Source organism: Perna viridis, chromosome 14 (assembly GCF_037379345.1).
Source record: "Perna viridis isolate PV_CMFRI_1.1 ecotype Kerala chromosome 14, ASM3737934v1, whole genome shotgun sequence".
Lineage (NCBI taxonomy): Eukaryota > Metazoa > Mollusca > Bivalvia > Mytilida > Mytilidae > Perna > Perna viridis.
In genome coordinates, this window is record NC_142458.1 from 13,368,458 (window position 1) to 13,394,059 (window position 25,602).

General features: G+C 31.8%; 2 protein-coding genes across 2 annotated transcripts in view; one reads left to right on the forward strand and one right to left on the reverse strand.

The window, feature by feature from the left end:
• LOC148598281 (pre-mRNA-processing factor 6-like) overlaps positions 1–6,207 on the forward strand; it is a 29,036-nt gene extending 22,829 nt beyond the window's left edge. The window contains exons 21-25 of the mRNA XM_088560679.1: positions 703–836; positions 1,246–1,313; positions 2,282–2,420; positions 3,775–3,904; positions 4,865–6,207. Coding sequence (XP_088416805.1) covers positions 703–836; positions 1,246–1,313; positions 2,282–2,420; positions 3,775–3,904; positions 4,865–5,017 — 624 coding nt within the window. The 3' untranslated portion in view covers positions 5,018–6,207. The remainder of the gene's footprint in view (positions 1–702; positions 837–1,245; positions 1,314–2,281; positions 2,421–3,774; positions 3,905–4,864) is intronic.
• A 1,264-nt stretch (positions 6,208–7,471) lies between these two features.
• On the reverse strand, positions 7,472–25,442 carry LOC148598283 (2-aminomuconic semialdehyde dehydrogenase-like). Its single transcript, XM_088560685.1, has 9 exons — positions 25,224–25,442; positions 19,678–19,878; positions 18,808–19,019; positions 17,283–17,449; positions 15,858–15,928; positions 15,078–15,182; positions 14,266–14,431; positions 12,554–12,763; positions 7,472–10,790 (listed from the first exon to the last, which is right to left on the reverse strand). The coding sequence occupies exons 1-9, from the start codon at positions 25,379–25,381 to the stop codon at positions 10,644–10,646; spliced, it is 1,437 nt and encodes a 478-aa protein (XP_088416811.1). The 5' UTR covers positions 25,382–25,442; the 3' UTR covers positions 7,472–10,643.
• Positions 25,443–25,602: the final 160 nt, after the last annotated feature.

Here is a 25,602-nt window from a genome sequence, read left to right on the forward strand (position 1 = left end):
GACTTTTCATGTTCTTGGGTAGGATTATTGATTGTTTACCCTTATAGAGTTTAAATTTCTTCTGATCAATGAATGGACTTGTTCTGTTGGGAGAATCTACATTTATCAATTTATAAGGTCGATTCACAATATAATATGATTGACTTTTGCAACAGCAAGAAACTATGATTAATTTTAAAGAAATGATATTGATTGAATGTTTACGAATTACCTTTCAAGTGTTAAATTGTTTTTTTTATTATCAATAAACGGACTTGTTTAATTGGGAGAATTTAAAACTTTGTTTTAGAATTTTAAATTGTAAAAAAATACATAAATCTATGCATTGAAAAAATTAAATTAAAAATCTTGCAAAAACAAGACTGTATGGCTTATGCTGTTACATTTGTATTGCGAAGACATTGGAAATTTAACTTTTTATTTCATAATTGATATTTTACAATGAGTATTAAGGACAATATTTAATACAAGGAGAATTTGTTCATAATGTACTGAATAATTCTATATCAATATTAGATCTTGTATAATTATGCCTGAATCCATCTACAAGTTTTTTTTTGGAATGTGTATTTCTAATGAATGAACTCATGATAAAAAATGAAAAGGAGAAATGTAAAATATAAAAAGGTACATAAACTAATTCACAGATTGATCTAACCAATGTTAGGTAGAACATCCATTTAACTGCATCTCTTTTTTCAGTTGAAGAAATGTCCCAAGGCTATCCCTCTATGGTTATTACAGTCAAGGTTAGAAGAAAAGAATGGTCAGCTGATTAAAGCCAGATCAATTTTAGAAAAAGCTAGGCTGAAAAATCCTCAAGTCCCAGAACTGTGGTAAGATATGAAATGATAGCTTTGAACTCTTCAAATTGAATTCAGAAATTTTTGCAATATTTTACTATTGTGAAAAAGAGGACTGACTTGAAATCCCAATGATGAGAACTCACATAATTGAACTTTTTACTTATGCATATTTTTTATTAATTACTAAAAGTCATTTTGATATGACTTATATGACAAAATTGCAACAATATCAGAATTTATGGTTGTATGAAAGTTTGGAAGGAAGTTTTCAAAGTACATGTAGATGTGTCATATAGTGATTTTTATTGTTAACATACAATAAACTCTAAAATGTGTAGAAAAAAAAGGAAATTCAGATATGACATCAATCAAAACTCAAAATGCAAACAAAGTATATTGCATTGTAAGTGCTATGCAGGATTTCTACTTACTGTTGTAGGCTTGAGGCAGTGAGAGTTGAGAATAGAGGAGGACTGAAAAATATTGCACAGAACCTAATGGCAAGAGGTAGGTCACTGGTCATTATCAATTTAACTATCTAGAATTGATTTGGCAAATGAGTGTTCTGTAGGTTGGAATCCTTTTTTGTTGGAACATTTTTTTAATCTTATGTATTATTAAGACAAAAATACACAATACAGGGAAATTTAGGTCACTGGGCAAAAATATTTATGTCATGGAGTGGATAAAACTAGAGGAGTCTGAAAATCTGACTTGAACAGTGATTAAGTCTGGAAGAAGTTGAATTTGTAAGATTTTCTTAAAAAAAAAAAGATGAAAATCTATCTTTTTTAAAATTCTAAAGCTTTTACGGTTTTAAAAATAAATGGAAATAAGTTGTAATCTATAGTTGTGAGCTGCATGAATACTATTCAGTTATAAAATAAAATTTTATAAACCTATGGAATTGTTATTGACCAATATAAAAGATTCCAACTGTTTTATTACATATCAATTGAATGAGGAAGTATAAAAAAAAAAACAAGAAATTGAGAAGTCACTATTATGGTGAAAGAAATGGTCTAAAGTGAAAGTATAAAGTCTAATGTGAAAGCAAAAGGTAACAAAAATAATTATTATCAAACTATATCTGGGCCTGGTTTCATAAAAAATCTCAAATTGAGATTTCCTCGATTCCTTCCTCAACTCCGATATGGACCAATCAAATCACTTGAAATGACAGATTTGATGATAAACTCAAGGATTTGATGAAAATCACAGATTTTTTTTTATGAAACTGGGCACTAAAGTTACAAAATAGGTGTCAAAATTTCATCCAATGAAAATTTTGAAGAAAAAACATACATTTGTAATGTACTGAAAATATCTAAGCTTTTGGTGCTTAAGGGCTGGGTCCATAGCTTTTGAACCCAGACCACAAAGGACCAAGAGTTAGATAAGTTTGTGGGTTCAAACACATCTAACTACCATTTAATTTATTGATTTTATTTCATATTTGTGCACAATGTTAACAGCTTTACAAGAATGTCCAAACTCTGGTATATTATGGGCCGAGTCTATAGCTATAGAACCCAGACCACAGAGAAAGACAAAGTCAGTTGATGCCCTCAGAAAATGCGAACATGATCCCCATGTACTGTTGGCAGCTTCCAAGTAAGTACAAAACTAAGTCTGTTTGATTAGACAATCGTTCTTGTGCTGAAATACCTGAAATATCTGCCATATGACTTTAGACCATAATCAATCATTCAAGGCAGTTGTTGTCTTACCACAAACAGCCACATAGTGGCCCAGTGTTTAGTGGTTAAAAGTAATTGACTCTAAATTAAAGTTCTGACACCATTCTGAATGTTGTGAAGTGATCTGAATAAACTGCTAAAAATTAAAGTAAAATTAAGTATTTGAATAGTATCTATACATTGTATATACCAATAATTACATTTACTGTGTATATCATTAAAATATGCTAATCTTACTGGATTATTGGCTTTACATGTGATGTTTCATGAGTCGATGAGACACATCTTCAAGCTATTTATGTAGGCCACGCCCACAATTAAGTGGAATACTTGTATTGGTCATTGTGTATTGCTTATGTTCTATGTAAAATAAAACAAACCTGTCAACCCTCCCTATTTAAGAGAAATATTCCCCTTTTTGGATTAATCTCCCTCTTTGAGAAAGTCTCCCAAGTGATAGATACAAATCTGCCTCTTTGTCTAATTTCTCCTACTAAAATCTCCTTTTTAGCAGAAATATTGCATGAATTATGCTCTAAATGGCTTAAATACAATATTTATGTATTAAATGTAATAATCATTGAAAAAACAACCAACAAGTAATTAATCCTTTTGTTGTACTAATTTCTGAAATTTTGATTAGAAACCAGTAGTAGATTAAAAGATTATCATAGATTTTATATCTTTGTCTTATCTCAGTACTTTGATTTCTAGCAAAATTATCCATTTTTTTTATACAAAATAGGTCGTCAAGCTAAATCTCCTTCTTAGAAAAGCTCCCTCTTTGAGCATTCAAAAGGTTAAAAGGTATGACAAAATAGATATAAAACAAAAGAAATATATGAAATTTATAAGAATTTGATGTTTCTTTTTTTTTGTTTCATTGGCGTGTAAAAGCGTTGACTTGTTTCATGTTTCACACTTTTACACACCAATAAAATATCAAAATTGAAACATTCTTTCAATGAAATATGGCAATTTGATCTCTGATTTTAACATTTTTGGTCTAAGGCCAAGATCAGGTAATTTCTTGGTACCATGGCCTAACTTGTTCCTTTATTCCCATATAATAAAAAATAAAGACCAGTAAATACATCATTTTTTATTTCTGTATACAATGTATAAATCACTCTCATCACCTTTTTTGGGCAATAAAGCAATAAAAATATATTTGCCTACCTCCATCATTAGTTTTTTTTTTGTTTTTTTGAAAAATTGCCTAAGAATGAAGAAATTAACCTTGAATTGCCTTATTTTATTTTTTTTAGGTATATATTCTGGGCAGAAAGAAAGATCAGTAAAGCAAGAGAATGGTTCCACAGGACAGTAAAGATAGAACCAGATTTAGGGGATGCATGGGCTTACTTCTACAAGTTTGAACTGATGCATGGAGATGAGGTAAGATAGAGTTATTGTCATATTTAAGTATTATTGTCATTCTTAAGTATAATCTGTATGTTAGAATCACGCAGTGGGTGAAACATGATCTGAAAAAATCTACAACTTTTGACTAATTACACTTTTTATGCCATCAATACAAACCAGATTTGCCATAGTAGTACCTTGTAAATTAAATTCCCCAGTGGTCTTGAAGCCTGCTTGTCTTGAATGCAGGTGGTACTAGGTTTGATTCTGGGCTTAGTCAATTAAAAACTTTAAAATAGGTAATCACTGCTTCTTGTGTAAACAAAAGTTTACATGAGATAGAGTGATGACTGGTTGACTTTAAGTCAGAATGATATGACTGGTTCAGGTGACATGAATAGCTACGGTGTGGGACAGACTTCCGTATACAATCCTCAAGTAGTCATATGAAATATTCACAAGTGGGTGCTGAGTAAATTTCAAGCGGCATTATGACTTTTACTAAAAGGCAAGCCCAATATATTAACGAAGTTGTTCAGATCAAATTAGCATAAGACAAAATGAAATTTTGTCAAAAAAGATATACTATCTTTCAGTTGAAGGACAGATAACTCTGTTTTTCAAAATTTAATTGGTTTTGGAAATTTTGAAAATAAGGATTTGACAAACTGTATAACTGGTAATTTTTCTGGAAGCATAATACGAGTAACTTGTTATTGTTTATCAGGGTAAAAAATAATTTGATGTTATATTTTACAATTTAAATTATTGTTTTTTTAATTCATACTATGCAAAAATTAGATTGTTATAGAAATGTCTGGTTGTACCGTAACTGTGATATTGGTCTATACTTGATTATGATCACACGTTGAGTATCAGAATTTTACTGTATCTCCCATGTAGAGATAATTAAATCTATTTAAAACTGAATTTACTGCAGTGAAAGTTATAGAAATAATTGACCAATTACAGCATTGTTTTTAATTTTGTTAGGAATCCCAGAATGAGGTTAAGAAGAAATGTCTGAATGCCGATCCACGACATGGAGAATACTGGTGTCAAGTTTCCAAGGATATCAAAAACTGGAGATTAAAGACTGAACACATATTACCACTAGTATCTGAACTTATTCCACTACCAACATGATGGACTTTTTACATTCATCATTTTTTACAAAATCATGTCATACATGTTATAATGTGTTAAATTAAACAGGGGTACAAGTTAAAGAAAATCTTAATTGTAGGACTGGAACTTGTTTCACCACTTATCTATTTTGCAGGTGTAAAATAATTCAAAGTGGAACTTGAAATTTCAACAAAATTTTAACCCATTGAAATCTAGTGCTGTAGTAGGGTCATTTATAACTTGCTAACTGATGTTTTATTGTTTTTTTTATTGTTTTTTTTGTTTTGGCCATTTTAATTGCAGTGCTGCAGTAGAACTTGAAGTGACGAAGGAATTACTTTTAACTTGGGATAAATTTCATCCTATGTAAATGACGAAGGACTTTTTTGTTCTACCATTGCCATACTTCTATAAATCTAAAAACTTTTATAGAACTTATTTTCTGTCATACTGTTTTTGTATATTAGCAGTATCATCTCATTATTTTTATGATATAGAGTGAGTGAAAGTAGAAAATATGTTCTTGTGAGGAAATTGTTTTATGAATGATAATACACAAGTAAAATGGTACCTGTCTGTACCAAAGTGGACTTTAAAACTTGTTCTGATTACACAAGTAAAGTGATACCTGTCTGTACCAAAGTGGACTTTAAAACTTGTTCTGATTACCAAGGTATGAAATACGTTTAAATTGATTTGTTAAGGGACTTAAGTACTATTCTGTGTAAGAATCAGACAATAAGTGACACATCATTTTTTCTCAATTTGGTCTTTTTTGCCTCAAATATATTCAAATACATCTTGAAAACAAATGAAAAGCTATTTAAAAATTTACCCTGAAGCATTGGTGACATAGATATTCTTTGACTGCTTTTATAAGGAAAAAGTTCAGGAAAATTTTCCAGCCTTTTTTCTATAGTGTATTTCAACTAAATTTGAACTATCAAAATCTTAAAAAGGCAAACTTTACAAACACTTCGACAGTCATTTCTTGAGGTTATAAGGTATAAGCATTTGGATAATGCAATAAAATCTCTGTGTCTTTTTACTTAATGTGCCACACCTTATATACATTTTGCCCGATTCATAGATGGAGAAGTACTTAAAAAAGTGTCTGGGAAGGACAGGTTACCAAATTATTCAGGGTTCAGCTTCGACAGGATTCACTGTAAAATTATTAGTGCTGTCTATTAAATGTGTAGAAATAATTGTTATTAGTTTAATTTTACATATGTACCTTTAATTAGTGTACTGCAGTTGTCCTGAATTTTATTTTATATATTGGTGAAATGCATGGCCTGATAGGACAATGTTACTCTTCATTTTTATGCCCCCGCGACAGTGGAAGGCATATTAATTTACCCCTGTCCGCCTGTCCGGATTACACATGATCATGGCTTGTGTGACTATCTCCTCATACAGTTTTTGAACTACATCTAAAATATTTTACAGGATATTACTACACATGACAGTGTGCAGGGCTAAAGGATTTTGATTTACGTGAAATATTACGGAAATTGGTGATAGTTACACTTAGTCATTGTCATCAAAAATAGGGCTATATGGCTTGTCCTGCTATATCCTTTGTCTTCATACAAAAATAAACATGTTCTTAATTTAACAAATCTAGCGAGCGGGGGCATCATTAGTGTCTTACAGACACATTTGATTTACTAAAAAATCACTACTAACAAATTACACAGGGGCTCTTGTGACAAACAGGGCTTCTAGTTTTAGATGGGAATTTAAAGGTCAATATTTGGGACAGGTGTATCACATGTTTAGTGGACTTGAGTGTGGGAGGTTGTAGATAAGATTCTTGTCAGAGTCACACCAAAGACTTAAAAATAGGTAGTCACTGCTTCTCCTCTAAGCACTCAGTATAGCATTTCAAACAAAATATCCAAAATAAAAATTTGTAGGCTTTTCACCCATGAATCACATTTTGCAGGATTCTTAAGCTGGAGTACTACTTATGGAGATAGAGTGATGACTTGTTGGCTCGGAGTCGGAATAATGTTAATGAGTAGGGTGGCATGCTTGCCTGCAGGCTGGCATACTAAAATATCAGACTCATAGTGTCTGACTAGAACAAAGCATTGTGGCATTGGTCAGTCAGTCTTGTCCTGAAATACACTAATTATCTGCCTTAGGACATTAAACAATAATCAATCATTCTAATGGGTCTTATTATGGTTTACTGCTGCAAATTTGTTGGACAGCAAATTGCATGATGATCTTTTTTTTTTTTGTATTTGTACAATTATTGTCTGCATATAAAGAAGCTAATTGTTTGAGAATTGTGGGATTTGAACAACGAAAAATGGGGAGATGCAGGTAGCATGTTTATCAGGGTAGCTGTTATAATAGTTTTGGTTTTGACTTGGCTTGGGGTAAAGGTCTTGACTGGCACTTAGAAAAACTATATATCTACTTGAATAACCGATTGGAGTTTCATAAAAACTAGAAGAATGATGTTCCACTACCATTTACTTTATTTTCTGTATACAACCCAATCTCTTGTTATTTATGAAATATAAACAAAACAGAATACATGAAGAAAAATGACAGAATAATGAAATGGAATGCTTGGTAAGAAAACTATATTAAGGAGGTAGATCTACGGTAAGGGACACAACTCTTGAAAATCATTGGAACTTTTGTATTCAGCATTTTACATCAATTTCATGTAAGCATTAAAGTAATTGAATCGATTTCACTCTGTTTCAAATGAAAGATTGACAGGCTTTGGTGAAATTGAATATGAAACATATCACTGATTTCAAGAGCTCAGACCATTACCTTGGGTCTACCTCCTTAAATAATTACTGTATGTTCAATTATTGCTTTTATATAACCTAGCTATAATGACAATATAATTCAAAGAGGAAGACCTAGGGTAAGGGACACAACTCTTAAAAATCGTTGGAACATTTGTATTCAGCATTTTACATCCATTTCATGTAAGCATCAGAGTAACTTGGATTGATTCACTCTGTTTCAAATGAAACCCTGAAAGGCTTTGGTGCAATTGAATATGATACAAACATATCACTGATTTCAAGAATTCTGTCCCTTACCCTAGGTCTACCTCCTTAAATAATAACTGTAAGTTCAATTATTGCCTTTATATAACCTAGCTATAATGACAATATAATTTCAAATCACACAATTTATCATCATTGAACAAAAAAAGTATTGTAAAAGTAAAGTGTGTATTTTAAGTTAAAATAGAAATGCCCTCCTACATTTATTTACCCATACATGTATATACAAAAAAACTATGATAAACAATGGAAAGATTTGTTAACTTACACAAATAGATTGTCATTAAAGTACAGCTCTGCCTTAAAACCAGGCAGAAGCTTTTGTTAAGTGATTCATGCATTTCTTAATCACAAATATTTTTTTGATTGGAAATCCTTCAGTAGGTCTCATAAAAACTATTCAAAAATAAAAGTGCAAACGAAAGTTGCCCACTGGAGATATCAACACTAAAAATTAAATTATGTTTACTACAGAAAAGTACTGGAAAATTTCCAACCAAAATTTTTACAATATAACCAGTCAAAAAATATTTCACAACATATAGCAGATACAAGGAAATGAACATTGGAAATATTGTTTTGAGGATGTAACAGATGTATTTGAACACACTGATTATCTAGAGATATGATGAATCACCCCTGCCTGTTTGTTAGACAGAACAATGCTTAAATTGATTGATTGTCAAAAATTGCCTTGGTGGTCTTGTGGCAGTGTGTTCACCTTAAGTTGGTGATCATAGATTGGATGATTCGGATCCACACCTAAGCCATAACTAAGTCTTAAAATTACGCATCTTTATCGAGCATTAATGTTATATAAGAGAAACTAAGGACTGGTTTGCTTTGGATACAGAATTATGTATTCAAAAGAGGTGACCTGCCTTCCTGGAGATCAATAACATTTGAAACATCTGGCTTTACAAATTAGTCAAAGACTGACCAAACATTCCCATCATGCAATGCAGAATACTTGTATATTTGACAATGGATGTTAAACCGCAATAAATCAATCAATATTTAAAACAATATTTGTATGCTAGAGAAAACCATATAAGATACTTTATACTGACCGAAGAATGGAGAAATACCAGAAATCAGTGGAGACTAAAAAGTAACAGGCTGTCCAGGACCCCTAATGCTTAAAAGTTTGGTTGATTATATAGAAAAAGGAAATAATGAGCTGGCCCCCTTAAACCAGTTGGTACCCCCTTTCTGAATTTTTGGATCTGCCACCAAAAATAAAGCCATCCTATCAAACAGAAAGTTGGATAATGTAAACAGCAGAAATACAATACTGAAAGTAGTTTTAACAAAAAAGTGCATACATAAATAGTTATACAAAAAGGCTTCGGAGAATGAATGTTAATTACTTGGTACTTAGGCCCTCTCCTGCCTCTTTTGAGGGTCCCTCATTGCCCATTTTTAATGCCATATCAATAAAAGAAGACAAAAAAGACCTCCGTCAGTTTTTAGTTATGAATGCTGTTACAATTAGCCTCCTCAATAAAAGTGTAAAAGATTCCCCATTACTCTTGCCTGAATATAGCTGAAATATTGCAGCACGGGCGTTAAGCCCCAACAATCAATCATTCAACCGTTACTCGTGTAAACTTTCATGAAAAATGACGTACGAACCAAGTAATTAACTTTAAAGAGTCTAATCACAACCTCGATCTTGATTCCTTTAGCTCAGGAGAAAAGGTTTGAGGGAATTATATACATCTGTCAGCATCTGACAGAATTGTACATATGTAGCCATAAAACTTCTTTTTGATTACACATATTCTGGGTCCTTCAACAGCTTGCTGGTCATTAGTGTCTGAATAATTTTAGTTAGAATATCTTATCCACTAAGAGATCAGTGTTGACAAAGATTTTCAAGTGGTCTATTACCATTCTCTACACAAATAAGTGTAAATTAAGTTTAAAATGTTAAGTTATTTCTTTATTTCTTTCTCTCTGAAAAATTTTAACTCATTCCCACCCCCCACCCCCCCAAAAAAAAAAAAAAAAATTCTTGTTATATTTAATTCCAAGCCAGGGTGCATACAAAAATATTGCAATCTTGAATACGAGGTAAATTCTGCATTAGTATTAAAGTATATAAATTCAAGAAATACAGAGAAACCTGCGTAAATCCTGAACATTGTTCTGTTTATTCTACTTGATCCTGAACATTGATTTGTTTATACTACTTAATTACAATCCATATTTTTCACAGTATTCTATGGAAATGATCCGTAAAATCCTGAACTTTCTAATATTTTAACAAAGGTACTATGAAGATATTTAAAATCCGTAGAGCGTAATTTGCACTCAAAATCCACAGAAAATTTGGATAATCCGTACAAGTAAACACCTCTGTGAACAACCTAAAAACCTGTCTAAACCAGACACTTTTAAAATCCATTTATATCAGTTTTAAACCTTGGTAAACTGAACACCTGTCAAGACTGTACCAATTTCAGTCAAAAAGGGGTTTGGTTTAGAGAAGTTTCACTGTAAAATGTATTCACAAATCTCAATTCTAAAATAAAAGCACTTTGGTATAAAATGATACATTTTGATGATTTAGCTCATGGTTCTCAACATGCTATTCACAACTTAACACAAACAGTTTTCTGTTCCATGAAAAATTCCATAGAGTCGGCTGTTCCTTCACGTCCTACTCCAGAATCCTTCATTCCACCAAATGGCATGTTTAAATCTCGCACCAACCAACAGTTTGTCCATACAGTCCCAACCTTCAAATAAAAATATGTCCATATAGATCATTTATTATATAAATGTATACCGGTAAATATTAATAAACAATAATATAGGATTATTGCATTTATTTTGGTAAATATTGTCTCAAGCAGATTGCAGTATTATACTCTGTAAGGGATAATAATAATAATCCTTTTATAATACTGTGAAAGAATTATTGTGGGGTACCAATTTTTTGTGGGTTTGGTAAACCATGAAATTAATTTCCCAATGAAAAGAAAATTTCCCAATGTTTTGTATAATAGAGTTGACAAATCAGCAAATTCATGAACCTACGAAATGATAAATTTTCCTTAATCCATGAAAATTAGTACCCACTAATAAAAGTACATTCACAGTATAGTAATAAGTATTTCATACATCCATATGTGCCTGTACAGATTCATTCATTTACAAAATTATTAAACATTGAACTAATTCTAATATGGGCCAAAATTTCACATCTGAATCAATTCAATATACGTCTCGTTTTCAACATCTATTCTGAAATTACTATTAATTGGTATTAATCTCATCTACTTAACATTCATCTGGATCTACTTAATATTCATCTGGATTTTTTAACAAGAAATAAAATGCATTGTGGAATGATTAACATCCACCGTTTTGTGTTGACAATGCAATATTACCAGAGTCAATTTCATAAAATATGGTTCTTCTATGGCATGGTTGTTTTCTCTGTCTTTTCTATTTAAACTAGAAATACTGTGGGCAAGATCACACAGAGAATACACCACACCATACTTCAAATGTATTTAAATGTAAAATCCTTGATGGATTATCTCCCTTTGGATTAATGTGCCAGGACTTATATTCCTTCATGCATATATACATATGATGCCCAACCTAGCAATATAATTTCATTTAAATCCCTTGAGCAATCTCTATGGAGTTGCATTTAAGAGGTTTTAATATGTTGAAATTCGATATCTTTTGGAGACCTCTGACAGTAATTATGTTTCTTTTTGCAAATTGACATATGATACCCAGCCTTCTTCATATCAAAATCCCTTTTTTTTAGTTTATGAGGAGTTGCGCTTAGAGGTTTTAACACGTTAAACCCTTAACTTGGATTTTCTCCCTTTAAAGTCTTCTGACAGAAAGTATATTCTTTCATGCACATCTGCACATGATACCCAGCCTTTCCATAAAATAACATCAAAAAGCCTTGAGCAGTTCAGGAGAAGTTGCACTTAGAGGTTTTAACATGTAAAACCCTTAATTTGGATTATCTCCCAATGTAGTCTTTCAACAGTAACTATATTCCTTCATGCACATCTACATATGATATCCAACCTTCCATCAAAGTCCCTTGAATGGTTTATGAGGAGTTGCGCTTACAAGAAATATGGACAGACGGATGGACGGACGGCACGACTGAGGGACAGACAGGTGATTCCTATATTCCACCCAAACTTTGTTACTGGAGGCAAGGGGGGAGTATAATTAACTTGGTCCATGCTCCCAGGTTTTGGTTGAGTCTGATTTACTTTTGTTGCTTTGTATTATTATTTTGGTTATTTTATGTGCTTTGTTATGTATGTCTGTTTCACATGTCTGGTCGTTGTCCCTGGATTGCATTCTTTTGATTTCCGCTAAAATCTTGGTTTCCATGATTACTTTTCCATCAACTCATTGCAATTCAGTTATCATTGATGTAAATATTGTATTTTATTTGATTTTCTCAATGTTTTGAATACTGTACTCTACTAGATCTGTATTCCCAATTCTATAATACCTGCAACTCTCTTGCCACACGATGCACTGTGGAGACATTTGATGTCCACAATGTAGCACATAGTCCATACTGCACACCATTGGCCCTTCTAATAACTTCCTCCTCGGTATCAAACGGCATAACACACGTCACTGGTCCAAAAATCTCTTCCTGGATCACGCGAGAGTTGTCTGCTACGTTGGTGATAATTGTAGGTCTCATGAAATAACCCTTGAAAGAAGGAGCATAACAAATAAATATATACATATTTTCCAAACTATAAATCGATGTGGAGTATAAGTTGAATTGCCTAATTTTGACCAAAATCGATAAAAAAACATAGATAAGTCGAATTTGCCAGATAAGTCGAGGGTCAGAAGTGTGCATTTATATTGAAGGTGTCATTGCAGATCCCATTGAGCGGTTTATTTTTAAAGCATATTACTCCAGCGATGTTTCTTAATACTTCCCTACCTATAACATGGGTTAAGAGGAGATGAGGATACAAAAATAGACCAAAATGGGACATTCAATGAGACAACTCCATGTTGCAAAATATTTTTGGATGTACAAGCAATTTATAATGACCAATATTCAAACTTGATTTGCATTTTATGATACTCACAATTTAACTAAAAGTTTGAAAAAGATCCTTCAACATCTACAAAAATTATCATCTGGAAATCGGGGATGGATGGATGAATGACTGACATGCAACTTTTCGGGGGTATCACATAATACCTTGCCAAATCATCTGACGGGGTAAAAATGTAGTTAAACAGAGAGACAGTATGATAGGACAGTATGTGTGTATATATACAATGTCTCAGAGTGTGACGACTCTATTCCCCAAAAATTTGCGAAATTTGCTTTGCAAATGATAGATAGATCGATAGATCGATTGCTAGATAGATAGATCGATAGATAGATAGATCGACTGATAGATCAATTGATAGATAGATAGATAGATAGATAGATAGATAGATAGATAGATAGATCGATAGAAACGTCTCAGAATGTGACGACTCTATTCGCTATATTGGGGTATAACCAAAAAAGTCCTCTAAAAATAACAGTATCTATTAATAAAAAAATCCTTAATAAACAAAGTGTCTACAAATATTGAGAATAACTCATATGACAATGGTCTATAATTTTCAAAATGGTCAGCTTTCTACAGGAGAGTTTTGAATGAAAAAATAACTTTCTAACCAGAGAAAATAAGAAACAAAACTTCCAAATCATAATAGGATAACTAACTGGAAGGAGTGAATAATCAAAATATGATCACGAGTTAAATCTTACTGACACAAGTGATCATATTTTAGTTATTCACGATAACCAATTGATTATCCTATTTATTATATAAGTTTCCTTGATTATTCGTTGCTATTGATATCAAGGTTGTGACATAAAATATTATTTCACAGAGTGATCATGAATTATCAAAATTTATTACACTGGGAACATTTGATCATTTCCATGGGGAGACAAGTACCTGTCTGAGTTTACAAGGAGAATCATTGTCACTATTTTGCCCAATACGGCTGACAAATCTTGGATGTGACTGAAAGATTTGTAGATTGGCATTTTCTATAACATGGGAAAAAATATAAGGATATCTGAGGTAAGGTGATCAAAATTCTGTACAAGGGGGTGATATATTCCATATTTTCTGAGTTATTCATTTTCATTATAAATTGTTTTGGAACCAAATTCATAAATGTAATTACATTTTTATTTCTTTCTGGTAAATTCAGAACCTCTTTGCCACAGACTATAGTAGCACCCTCTTTTTCTGCAATCTCAACATAGCCTTTGACCTTAGCTAGGTGTTCTTTACTAATCAAAGCACCAATAAATGACTTGTCATCCTTTGGATCACCAACAACCAGATTTCTATAATGTAAGTAAATTTTTTTTTAAGTGATAAAAAAACATACCGGTACATTCTTAATCAGCGATCAAGGAAATGTTATCTTTTATCGGTGTGAGGAATCTTTTGAGACAAGATTACTTCAATTTTTAGCGATGAGAAATTTCCTTATCTCCCCTATTGAAGAAATAAAGCATAAAATTTTTGTGACGTCAGAGTTAAACATTTGATCTCAGACACCCTAAAGTAAAATTTGGATATTCTATAACTCAGCAATGCCTCACTAGGGAACTACTAAACACACCCGAGAGTGTCTGAAATTACAGTCTTGCACTTTCAGCTGTATAACATTCTTGACATCTTTTTCAAAATGAAGCACAGGACCTGTTTTCAAAATCTATGCATTCGTATAACAAAAAAGTTCCCTTTCCCTTGAAAGTGAATAAACCAACCATTCTTATTTTGTTGCAAAATTTGTTGTAAGGGGAAATTTCATGGGATAACACAGTAAAAATCTGGGTCAATTCCACAAATTACTGCCTCACTTTTTAACACATGTGCATGCAGTATTATTTACACCTCATATACATGTATCTTCAAATACAATAAGTTATCTCCTAAATCTAAGATCTTTTCAAAGTTCATGTATTTCTATATAGAAATACTTACTTGGCAGCTTCAGTGAATTTTTCCAGGAACGTTGGATACAGATTTCTCTGCACATAAATCCTACTGGTACACAGACAAATCTCTCCTTGGTTTATAAAGCTAGATCTATAATATATTATCAAGACATGAATAATATATATAAAAAGGTGAGTTCTGAGTTATATCAATGGTAACTAAAGCTTTTGAATGGTAATCTTCTGATTTACCCCATACACAGCCAAATTAGCCACATAAGAAAATCATATGTTTCTTAAGGAGGTAGACCTAGGGTAAGGGACATAACTTTTGAAATCAGTGATATGTTTGTATCATTTTCAATTTCACCAAAGCCTATCAAGCTTTCATTTGAAACAGAATGAAATCAGTCCAAGTTGCTTTGAAGCTTACATCAGAATGATGTAAAATGTTGAATACAAACATTCCATTGATTTGTAAGAGTTGTGTCCCTTACCCTAGGACTACCTCCTTAATTCATATGATAATAAGCACCTGAGAGTCATATAATTAGCATATGACCTTAATATGTAAATATTTGCCTGCTAATATATGATAATTGTGTGATTAATCAAATGATTATCATATGTAAATTAAAAAAAATATGTTAATCATATGCTTGATTCATTTGATAAATATAATGATTCTCATATGTAACACTTTTTTCCTGTGTACAACATCCTCTCATTATCAATTCTCAATAATTGAAACATCCCTATTCCCCATAGAATCTTCATTGCAGGTTTCATGACTCCATAATATTTAAAATGACAAAAATCAATTTACCTAATGGTTGTTGCAATGCATTTCTCCAGATCAGCATCATTAAATATCACAGCTGGATTCTTTCCCCCTAACTGCAAAATATTAAAATGTCAAAACTATAATACTGCTGGAAATTTAAAAAATTGATTTGATGAGATTTATATGTTATAATATGGATCTCAGTGTTCTAGGATTCCTATTTCCTGTTACCTGGGGCAAGTGAAATTTGGGTCAGGGAAAGTTAGGTACTTAGTTACACTTTCCTGTGGCAAGTTGAAAACTTCATATGCTGTAAGGATTTATTTTGTTAGGAAAGCAGTCATTGACTGTGGGAAAGTTGATTTTATATGGATTTTTCCTCAGGAAACCTCAATTTCTGAAAAATCCAAGAACACTGGATCTAAGTCTTAGGCGGAGTAGTTTGAAATAGTTTTATTTTGGTAATTTGCTGATTCAACTTAACATCATTAAAAAATAAAACAAGAAAATTTTTAAGTAGGGGTATTTCACAGATATTTTATAACCAGAATAATATGAAAATGACTGTAAATTTATTTATTTTAGAGGTGTACTAATTTTCTCTATTTTCACAGTGGACAGATAAGTGTGAAAAAAAGTACCCCTGAAATGGATTTTTCACACTATATTACACTTATCATTTTTTTAAACATTAGTGAATATGATTGTGTGACAAAATCCACGAAAAATTAGCAACCGTGAAAATTAATACGTTTATAGTATTCAAATGCAAAAAGTCCATAACATGTATATATTTTCACAAATGGTTAAAAATATGAAGAGTCACTGCAAAAGTCATTTCTCATTCAAGAAAATATTTCAATATTTCTAAAACCACAAACATTACTTCCTGGAACTGAACCTGTTAAAACAAGCAGTGTTTACATTAACATCTAATGGAAGTGTATTTAGAGAATTTATAGCCAATTGAAACAGTGAAATAGACCAGTCAACTAAACACCTTTGTGATCTTTTGAACACTGTATTTAAAGTTTGAATGCTGTCAATAATGATGGCCTTAACCTTTAAAAAATACCATTCACCAGTGTGTTTGGGTAAATTATACTCTACAAAAATAATAAATTACAATGGCTTGGTTGGAAGTTCAAATAAAATAAAATAAACAATGTTATCCAATCAGAAACAAGTAAAATCCCTTGAATGTAGACTCTAAATACAAGGGATTTCACTTGTTTCTGATTGGATAGCATTGTTCATTTTATTTTATTTCTACCTAGAGAGCTATTTAAATTTTCAGTAGCCTACTCCAATTTGTATTGAAATTAGAACTGGTCTATTTCAACTTGCTGTAATGCTACATTCTCAGTGATACTTGAAGCAGTCTATACAGAGATCATTCAAATGCATTGAAAATAGACAGTGAGAGCTCTTTTCACCCCCTTCCCCTCCCTTAATCCACGAACAAACCTCCAAAGAAAGTTTTTTACAGTAAGGGGCAGCTGATGCTCTTAGTCTTCTGGCTGTGGCAGTCCCTCCTGTGAAAGATACTAGGGGTACATCTGGATGTGTAACAATGGCTTCTCCTGCCTTAGGTCCGACGCCAAATACAAAATTAATGACACCAGGAGGTAAACCTGAAAATATCCAATTACATGTATCATAAAGTAAAGGTTCCAATCATTTACTTTTGCAGAACAATTTAAGTGAATTACTATGAAAGTATTATTGTTCATGGGGTACCAACTTTTGTGGTTTCTGTGGGTTCAGAAAACCACAAAATTTGGTTCCAAACAAAAAGGAAATTTCCTATTTATTTGTACAATGGAGTTGTCAAATCCACAAATTTAGGAATCTACGATCTGCTGTTTTTTCCCTAAACCATGAATTTGGTACCCACAAATAAAAGGACTTTCACAGTATTGTCTGCAAACCAATTCATTTTCTTGTTTAAGGAGATAGACATAAGGTAAGGGATATAATTCTTGAATTCAGTGATATGTTTACATCATATTCAATTTCACCAAATCCTATCAAGCTTTTAATTGAAACAGAATGAAATCAACCCCAGTTACTTTGATACTTACATGAGATTGATTTAAAATGTTGAATACAAATGTTCCAATGATTTGTAAGAGTTGTGTCTCTTACCATAGGTCTACCTCCTTAAGTAAATGAATTCAACCATTTAAGTGGCTGTCTTTGTTAGAATCATGCAATATCTGAAAAATGTGATACACCCCAAAAAAGCTACATATTTTTATTTTTGTAATTAAGTTGTTTTATGGGTCTGTACTATGAAATGTGTAATAATTCATTCAAATCTGTCTGCTCTTAGGAGATAATCAACACTGAAAATCCAATAGATCCTATTGTATTTGAGTGTAATTTACAGAGTTATCTCCCTTAATTTTGAAATCTACAGTGCATTCTATATAATTTTTATCTCCTAAGAACACGAGGTATATGGAAAACTGAATGTAAATTTCTGTTTACTATGGCAATTCAAACAAAATATCAAAAATAAAAATATGTAGACTTTTCACCCATGAATCACATTTTGCATGATTCTTAGCTGGAGTGCTACTTAAGTCCTCAACTATCACTCTCTCTCTGGTGATTTTACAATATTAGAAGACTGCCAAATTATGGTTTAAAAATTCTTCCAATTAAAGATTATTTCCTATACATATCCTTTTTCAATATAACAAACACTAAATGGCTGCTTATTTTCATGGATTCTGTCAAGTGGAAAAATATTAGGGAAAAATAGTACACCACAAAAATTATTATGTTTACAGTAATGAGTTTTGAATTACATTACCATATGTACAGAGTACACTTTTTAGCATACATTTTAATCAATTTCAAGTTTTCTGTCAGGAGAATTCAAAAATATTGTGTCAAAGAGACATGAAATCTCTTCCACCTAATATCCCCCAAAAATTAGAAACAATATGAAAAAAAAGGAGGGAAAATGATATACTAAACATACCACATTTGTTAAGTATATCAGCAAGCATATAAGCAGTTACAGATGTCATTTCACTTGGTTTAGCTACCACGGTGTTTCCAGATGCAATCGCTGGGGCCAATTTAAATGTCAATAAATACAATGGGAGATTCCATGGACTGATTAGACCAGCCACACCAACAGGCTGCTTCAAAGTATAGTTGAGGGCATCTGCTGCATCCAAGAAAGTGGATCTGAAATTAAATATGCACCTTAAACAATGTAGAAGTGTAAACCAATTTTTTGTTTGTGTGTGTCCAGCATTAGGTTTTTTTTATAATATCAGACTTATTTTTGTGTTTAATAATTCTAAGGGTTTCCAAAATTTTAGGATTCCACTAGAAAACTAAAGATGAAGATTAACCAACCCTTTACAAAATTCAGGCTTTCTACCTGCCCACATGGAAAGTGGGGCATAATAATCATCTTTCCCACAACAAAAAAGTTGCACTTGCCCAGGATGATGGGAAAGTGGAATCCTAGAACACTGCAGAAGTATTACAATTACTATCAAGATAGCTTGTATATTTGAATTTTTGTTCAAGTTGAAAAAAGTTAAAATGAACATTTTTATACTACATCACTAGCTCTTTGGACAGTAAATTAAAATCTTTGTGTAAACCAACTTATTTTATGTGGGTCCATTATTTCCTGCTTAGGTTATTATATTTAGGGATTTACCATAAGATATATGAAATAATTGTCGAAATGGCATGTTTTTTCCGCAATGAATACTTGTTTTTTTTATTCTTTTAATTTTTAAAAAAATAAATAATTGTATTGTACATAAAAGCAGAGCTGCAATTGACTTCAAATGTTACAGAACTTATCCTAAATATCTAGAAATCTTACTTATTTATTTCATGTAGAATGCTGGTAGCAAAAACCCTCATATTATGGACAGCCCTAGGTATATCCACTGCCTTTGCCAACCACACAGGTTTGCCTTGGTCATGAGATTCTTGCTCTGCAAAGTGTTGCAGATGAGATTCCAATTCATCTGCTATTTTTAACATAATGCGTGAGCGCTCTTGTACAGGTGTGGCAGCCCATCTAAATAAAGAAAAATTGTTTGTAAGAAAATAGCACCTACATTGTATTATAAATTTCAGTGTTAAAACATACAAAAAATATAACAATGGGATAACAGCCTATTCTCCTATACGTAATTGGAATCTATCAGGGTGACAATTGAACCTCAGACTTATTCAAAATATTTATTAATGACTTGTAACAAAATTTTCTCTATAGTGTTGATCTTGTACTCGTACTAAATAATTACCCTTTAAACCGTATGATGTGTATGATTTCGATCTAATCCTGTAATATCTACATCCAAGTTATCAAAGAATTCTTTTATCCTTGTTTACTGACAACTTTGAAGTTAAATTATCAAAGGATTTTTAATTCCTGTATCCTGGCCAACTTCAAGTCATCAAAGGATTTTTTTTATCCCTATTTAAGAACTCATGTATTTGATCACACTAAAAAAACTTATTCTGCTGGTGAAATATTGGACACGTTCGTTCCAGTCATTGAAATTTACAACAACTGGTATTATTTCATATAATTAGAAATTTTCTAACTGCCAATCAGAAAAAAATACATCTCAATGTTTAAGTAGTAGTAGTAAGAACCATGGAAATTCTGTAATATGGGATACACCCCCAAAAATGCTACATATTTTTTTGTTGTTGATAAGTTGCTTTATGGACTATATGATGAAATGTATAATAATTCATTCCAATCTGTCATATCTCAGAAGATAATTCTCATTGAAAATCCAACAGTTTCTATTGCATTTCAGCATCATTTACACAATTATCTCCCTTAATTTTGAATTCTACAGTACATTCTACATAATTTATATTTCTTATGAACAATGGTTGTATGAAAAGCCACATTTTACTGTCTGTTTACTTAAACCTTTTAAACAAAATATCAAAAATAAAAATATGTTGGCTTTCCAACCATGAATCACATTTTGCATGATTCTTAGATGGAGTGCTACTTAAGTTAATTCCTGGTGTGCATGTAAAGACAACAGCTATTGCTGTTCTGTCTGAATTCAGAAGATCTCTTTTGTGTTTTTACTGATATTGTTGGCCTTTTTCAAAACTACCTCATCATTTTTTTATTGGGAAAATGTGTGTCATTTTATAAAATTGGGAAATTCAGTATAACTATACAAAACCTTAAATTTGTACTTAAAATCATTAATTGTTTAGAAGATGTCAAGAAAAAGACCAGTCATTATCATTTAATCAGCGTCATTTTGAACAGAAACACCATATCCTACCCTTCAACTACCAATTGGGAAATACTTTATCTTGTTTGGGATTATTTTTAGCCATTTATACAAAACAGGAATCTTTCATTAGCGGAAACAGCATTATTTTAGTGGTGATTTATTGCAAACAATATAACTGGTATTAATTTGATAAAATATATAATATCTGTTCAAGTATTCGCACTAGCATATTATGTTCTGTAAACCACCCAAACCAACTTGTTTTTTGTAATTCAGGACATCAATTTGATTTCACTAATACTAATTTCGTAACTAGACTTATTTTCAATATTTTTCTTGCTTGTGAAATTAATGTAAAAAAATTGCTCATGAAAATTACAGTATATTCAGACCTTCATTTTGACCATACAGGACAGCATTTTACACATGTTTTTGCAGACATTGTTTTATGATGGAAATGAAGAAGCGGAAATCAGCAAAATTGTAACAGTAAAATTCTGATTTGATAAAGAAAAATTCCATGTATATTTTAGAGGAAATTGTATTTGTTATAGCCTTCATAATATTGGTTCATTCCTATCATACCTACAGAACAGTAATTCTGAACATTCAGACTGTATCTATGAAAGAAGCTTTTCTCCATAATGGATTCATATGCAGTAGATTCCTGTTAATCACATAGCATATTTGTCAAGAAAAAATATGCAATTAACAGGAATATACAATTATCAAAATTTATCATTTCAAGGGAAAATACCTAATACTTTCAATGCTTAAGTGGGACATATTCTTTTATCATGTCTATATTAGATTCCTGTCATAGTGTCTAGTCAAAAGAAACAGAAAATGTTGTAAAAACAAAGACCTTTAGAAAACTGAGGTATTTCACTAAAGATGTATTTTTGTTTTACCCATTTAGGTACATTTTTGACTAAATATTGAAAAATATTTATGAAATAAAGAAGATTGTTTTATTTTTTGGTCTTATGTCATGCAAATAAGAGGAATTTGTACATGGATAAGATGGGAAATGTTTTTGTTCTTTGAGTTTCTACGCAATTAACAGAAATATGCAATTAACAGGTATGTAATTAAATGAAATCCACTGTATTACAGGCTATATATATGCAGCATCTATTGTTAACTATAACTTTGAACTACTGGTAACTGACTAACAATTAGCGATGGTCAGATTTGACTTAATTTACTGAAGCATAAGGAGGTTACAACTGAAGCTCATTTAAGTAGCACTCCACATAAGAATCATGCAAAATGTGATTGATGGTTGGAAAGCCTACATATTTTTATTTTTGATATTTTGTTTGAAATGTCATAGTATACTTAAAGTTACATGTGGTTTTTCATATAACCCATGTTCATAGGAGATAAAAATTATACAGAATGAACTGTAGAGTTCAAAATTAAGGGAGATAACTCTGTAAATAATACTCAAATACATTAGAATCTATTGTATATTCAATGTTGATTATCTCCTAAGAGCAGGCAGACATGAATGAATAATTACACATTTCACAATATAGACCCATAAAACAACTTAATTACAAAAATAAAAATATGTAGCCATTTTTGGGGTGTATCACATTTTTCAGATTTTGCATGATTCTTACAAAGACTGCTACTTAACATTCAACACACACATTTACCTTCCATCGTCACTTTATAGACATTAATAGAAGCTACATGCAGTGTATGCATATATGAAATGGATGTGAATCAATTGAATTGATACCAGATAATATTTGATGGTAAGTTTCTGAGCGAATGAGGACAATAAACAAGTCAAAAATCTAACATTCTGCAGAGCAAGCTGTTAATTTTCTGTATGACGTACATTCACATTCAGATAATGACATCGTGTAAATTAAAATAATTTGAACTAAAATTGTCACTCAGAAGGTCCTGAAAGAAGACATGGTTCTGCATAACCACCCACTCCCGATTTGATTTTATGAACCTTATAACCTCCATTTTGATTTTGATCAAAATCTAAAGTAGCCATTATGAGGTGCACAATGGGAACATGTTATAACAATTTCATGAAAGTTTGACTCAATTCCATTCAATGGTACAAGAGGAGTAACTGAGAAGAGATGGGCCCCACCTTGTCCCTATATCAACAAATGACTAAGTCAATGGTTTGCTATGAGAAACACCCAAATTGATTCTGATCAAATCTAAAATAGGAAGTGCATGCACAATGGGAACATGTAAAAACGATTCAGTGAAAGTTTCATTAAATTCCATTTAGTGGTATGAAAGAATAATCAAGGGAACCAAGGTTATAGCGGTAATCAAAAGAATGTAATCCAGGGAAAAAGACCAGACATGGAAAACAGACATACACAACGAAGAACATGACGATAAATCATACATACAAAGTAACAAAAGTAAATGAGCAACTAAGACTCCACTCAAAACTGGGAGCATGGACCAGGTGCATCGGTAGGGTAAGCATCCTCTGCTTTTCTAGAAACGCCCGCCAAATTGTTCATAAAAAGTCAAGTCCGGGATAGACATATGAGGAAAGGAAAACTATCACCCGTTCAATAAATCAATTTTTATGGCACAGTTGGACACACCATAATGATCCACAGGTCAATGATGATGACCATTTAACTTCTGTAGTGATGACTTCAATCTTGTAGCAACATAACCCTGTTCCAGAAGCCTATTTATTAGAATTCTAGTACGATACAAAAAGTCTGCATAGTTTCGGCAAGCTCTATAAACACTCCATACACAGGTGCTGAAGGGATGTTGCCACAGATGAAAGGAAAGTTGACATTTCAGAATGAAAAGTCATCACATCTGTCGTAAAGTTTGGTCAATAGTTTTCCTTTACCATTGATTTCTAAGTGTAGGTCAAGATATGAGACTGACTTCATGGTGTCTGTAGTTTCCTTTATCTCAAGTTCTTTGGGGTAGATGCGATGTATCAAATCCCCGAAATTAGGATTGTTTAAAGATAATATGTTATCTATATAACGTAAACTGGGATTAACAGATCTAGCGAAACGATATTCTTTCTTTTGGATCAGATCAGCTATAAAATCAGCCTCATAAGAGTGAAGGAATAGGTCGGCAAGTAGAGGAGCACAATTTGTTCTCATTGGAGTGCTGACTGTTTGTTGAAAAACGTGTGTACCACACTGGATAAAAATGTTTTCGATTAAAAATTCCAGCATTTTGTTAACATCTTCCTCTGTATATTTGGAAGATGATTTGGAATTATTTCTAACAAAGTATGAGGAATCTCTACCAAGAGTTATAACATAGTATAAGACCAGTAACGGATAGGAGATGGGTCCCCCCATTTGCCCAAATATGAAAAATTACAAATTCCATGTTTTACTGTGATAAACCCCCAAATTTTAGGAAAGTAAGAATACACATATATAATAATATGTTGTGTTAACAATAAGCTCTATTACATATGAAATGTTAAATGATACATGTATGTGTAGTGAATAAAGCACATAAAAGATTATGTTTATTTTCTGTTGTTATGAATTGATGTATTGTCACAAAACTATGATCTTGTAATGAATGTCAGTATAGTAGTCACTAAGCTTGAAATTGGCATAAATTTTGCAAAAGTCTTGTGTGAAAATCTGTACAATATTAATCCTTTTTTCTTCAGGGTGTTGAATAATTAACAAACTTCTTTTATGATAATCAAGTCATTGGCATTTTATTATAAAAGTTGTTGTTGTCATATCTGTGCCAATTATGGTTCACAAGTTGAAAATTTTTATTGATAACCCTTTGTGACTTGTGATACGCACTTAGTCCAAATTATGTAGTCTTTGGAGGCCTGTTTTTTATTTTGCTTGATTGCCTCCATGCGTTACTGAGGCATAAACATCAGATTAAAAAACAGATGCCTCAACAATCATCATGATTACCTGAACTATTAATATGTAATGCCATTAGTGCAGGAAGAAATGCTTGAGGTTGGCAAAATATCCTCCGACACACTATAATTATTGAATGTAGATAAATGGGAATACGCCCTAGACCAGGTTACACACTTATTAAAACTGGTTTTACATAACATATAAGTAGAAAGATATTATAAGGGGAAGGATTATAGTAAATTATATAGATATCTAGAAGTTTTTCTTACTTTGGAAATGCATTTTTTGCAGCCTCAACTGCTTTATTTACATCATTTTCATCACTGTCAGGTACTTTTGCCCACGTTTCACCAGTCGATGGATCATAACTGTCGATATAAGATCCTGTTTCAACGAATTCTCCGTTTATAAAGTTGTGTATTTTCATTTTTCACTTGGAATGCATGTGCTGGTGCATTCCCTTTGTGACCGTGACCTTGCATCCAAAATATTTACTTGGTTTTCATTGGTTAATGTTGGGGGTTGGGTTTCCGAATGTTCAAGATAGTCCTTGACCTCAGTAAAAGGCTACTTGTTGAGAAAACTTACTTATTTTAGAATTATTATTATCCATTTTTATTTCGTAATTTAAATCATAGATTTTTTTAA

Bases quoted from the DNA above. Each gene is read 5' to 3' on its own strand.
- LOC148598283 (XM_088560685.1), bottom strand. From the start codon at position 25,381: ATGAAAATACACAACTTTATAAACGGAGAATTCGTTGAAACAGGATCT. The intron at 19,020-19,677 runs GTAAGATTTCTA...ATTTAATTTCAG, and splicing joins ATTCTACATGAAATAAATAA to ATCCACTTTCTTGGATGCAG. The intron at 12,764-14,265 runs GTAATTACATTT...CCTTCTTTCAAG, and splicing joins TACCAGAAAGAAATAAAAAT to GGTTATTTCATGAGACCTAC.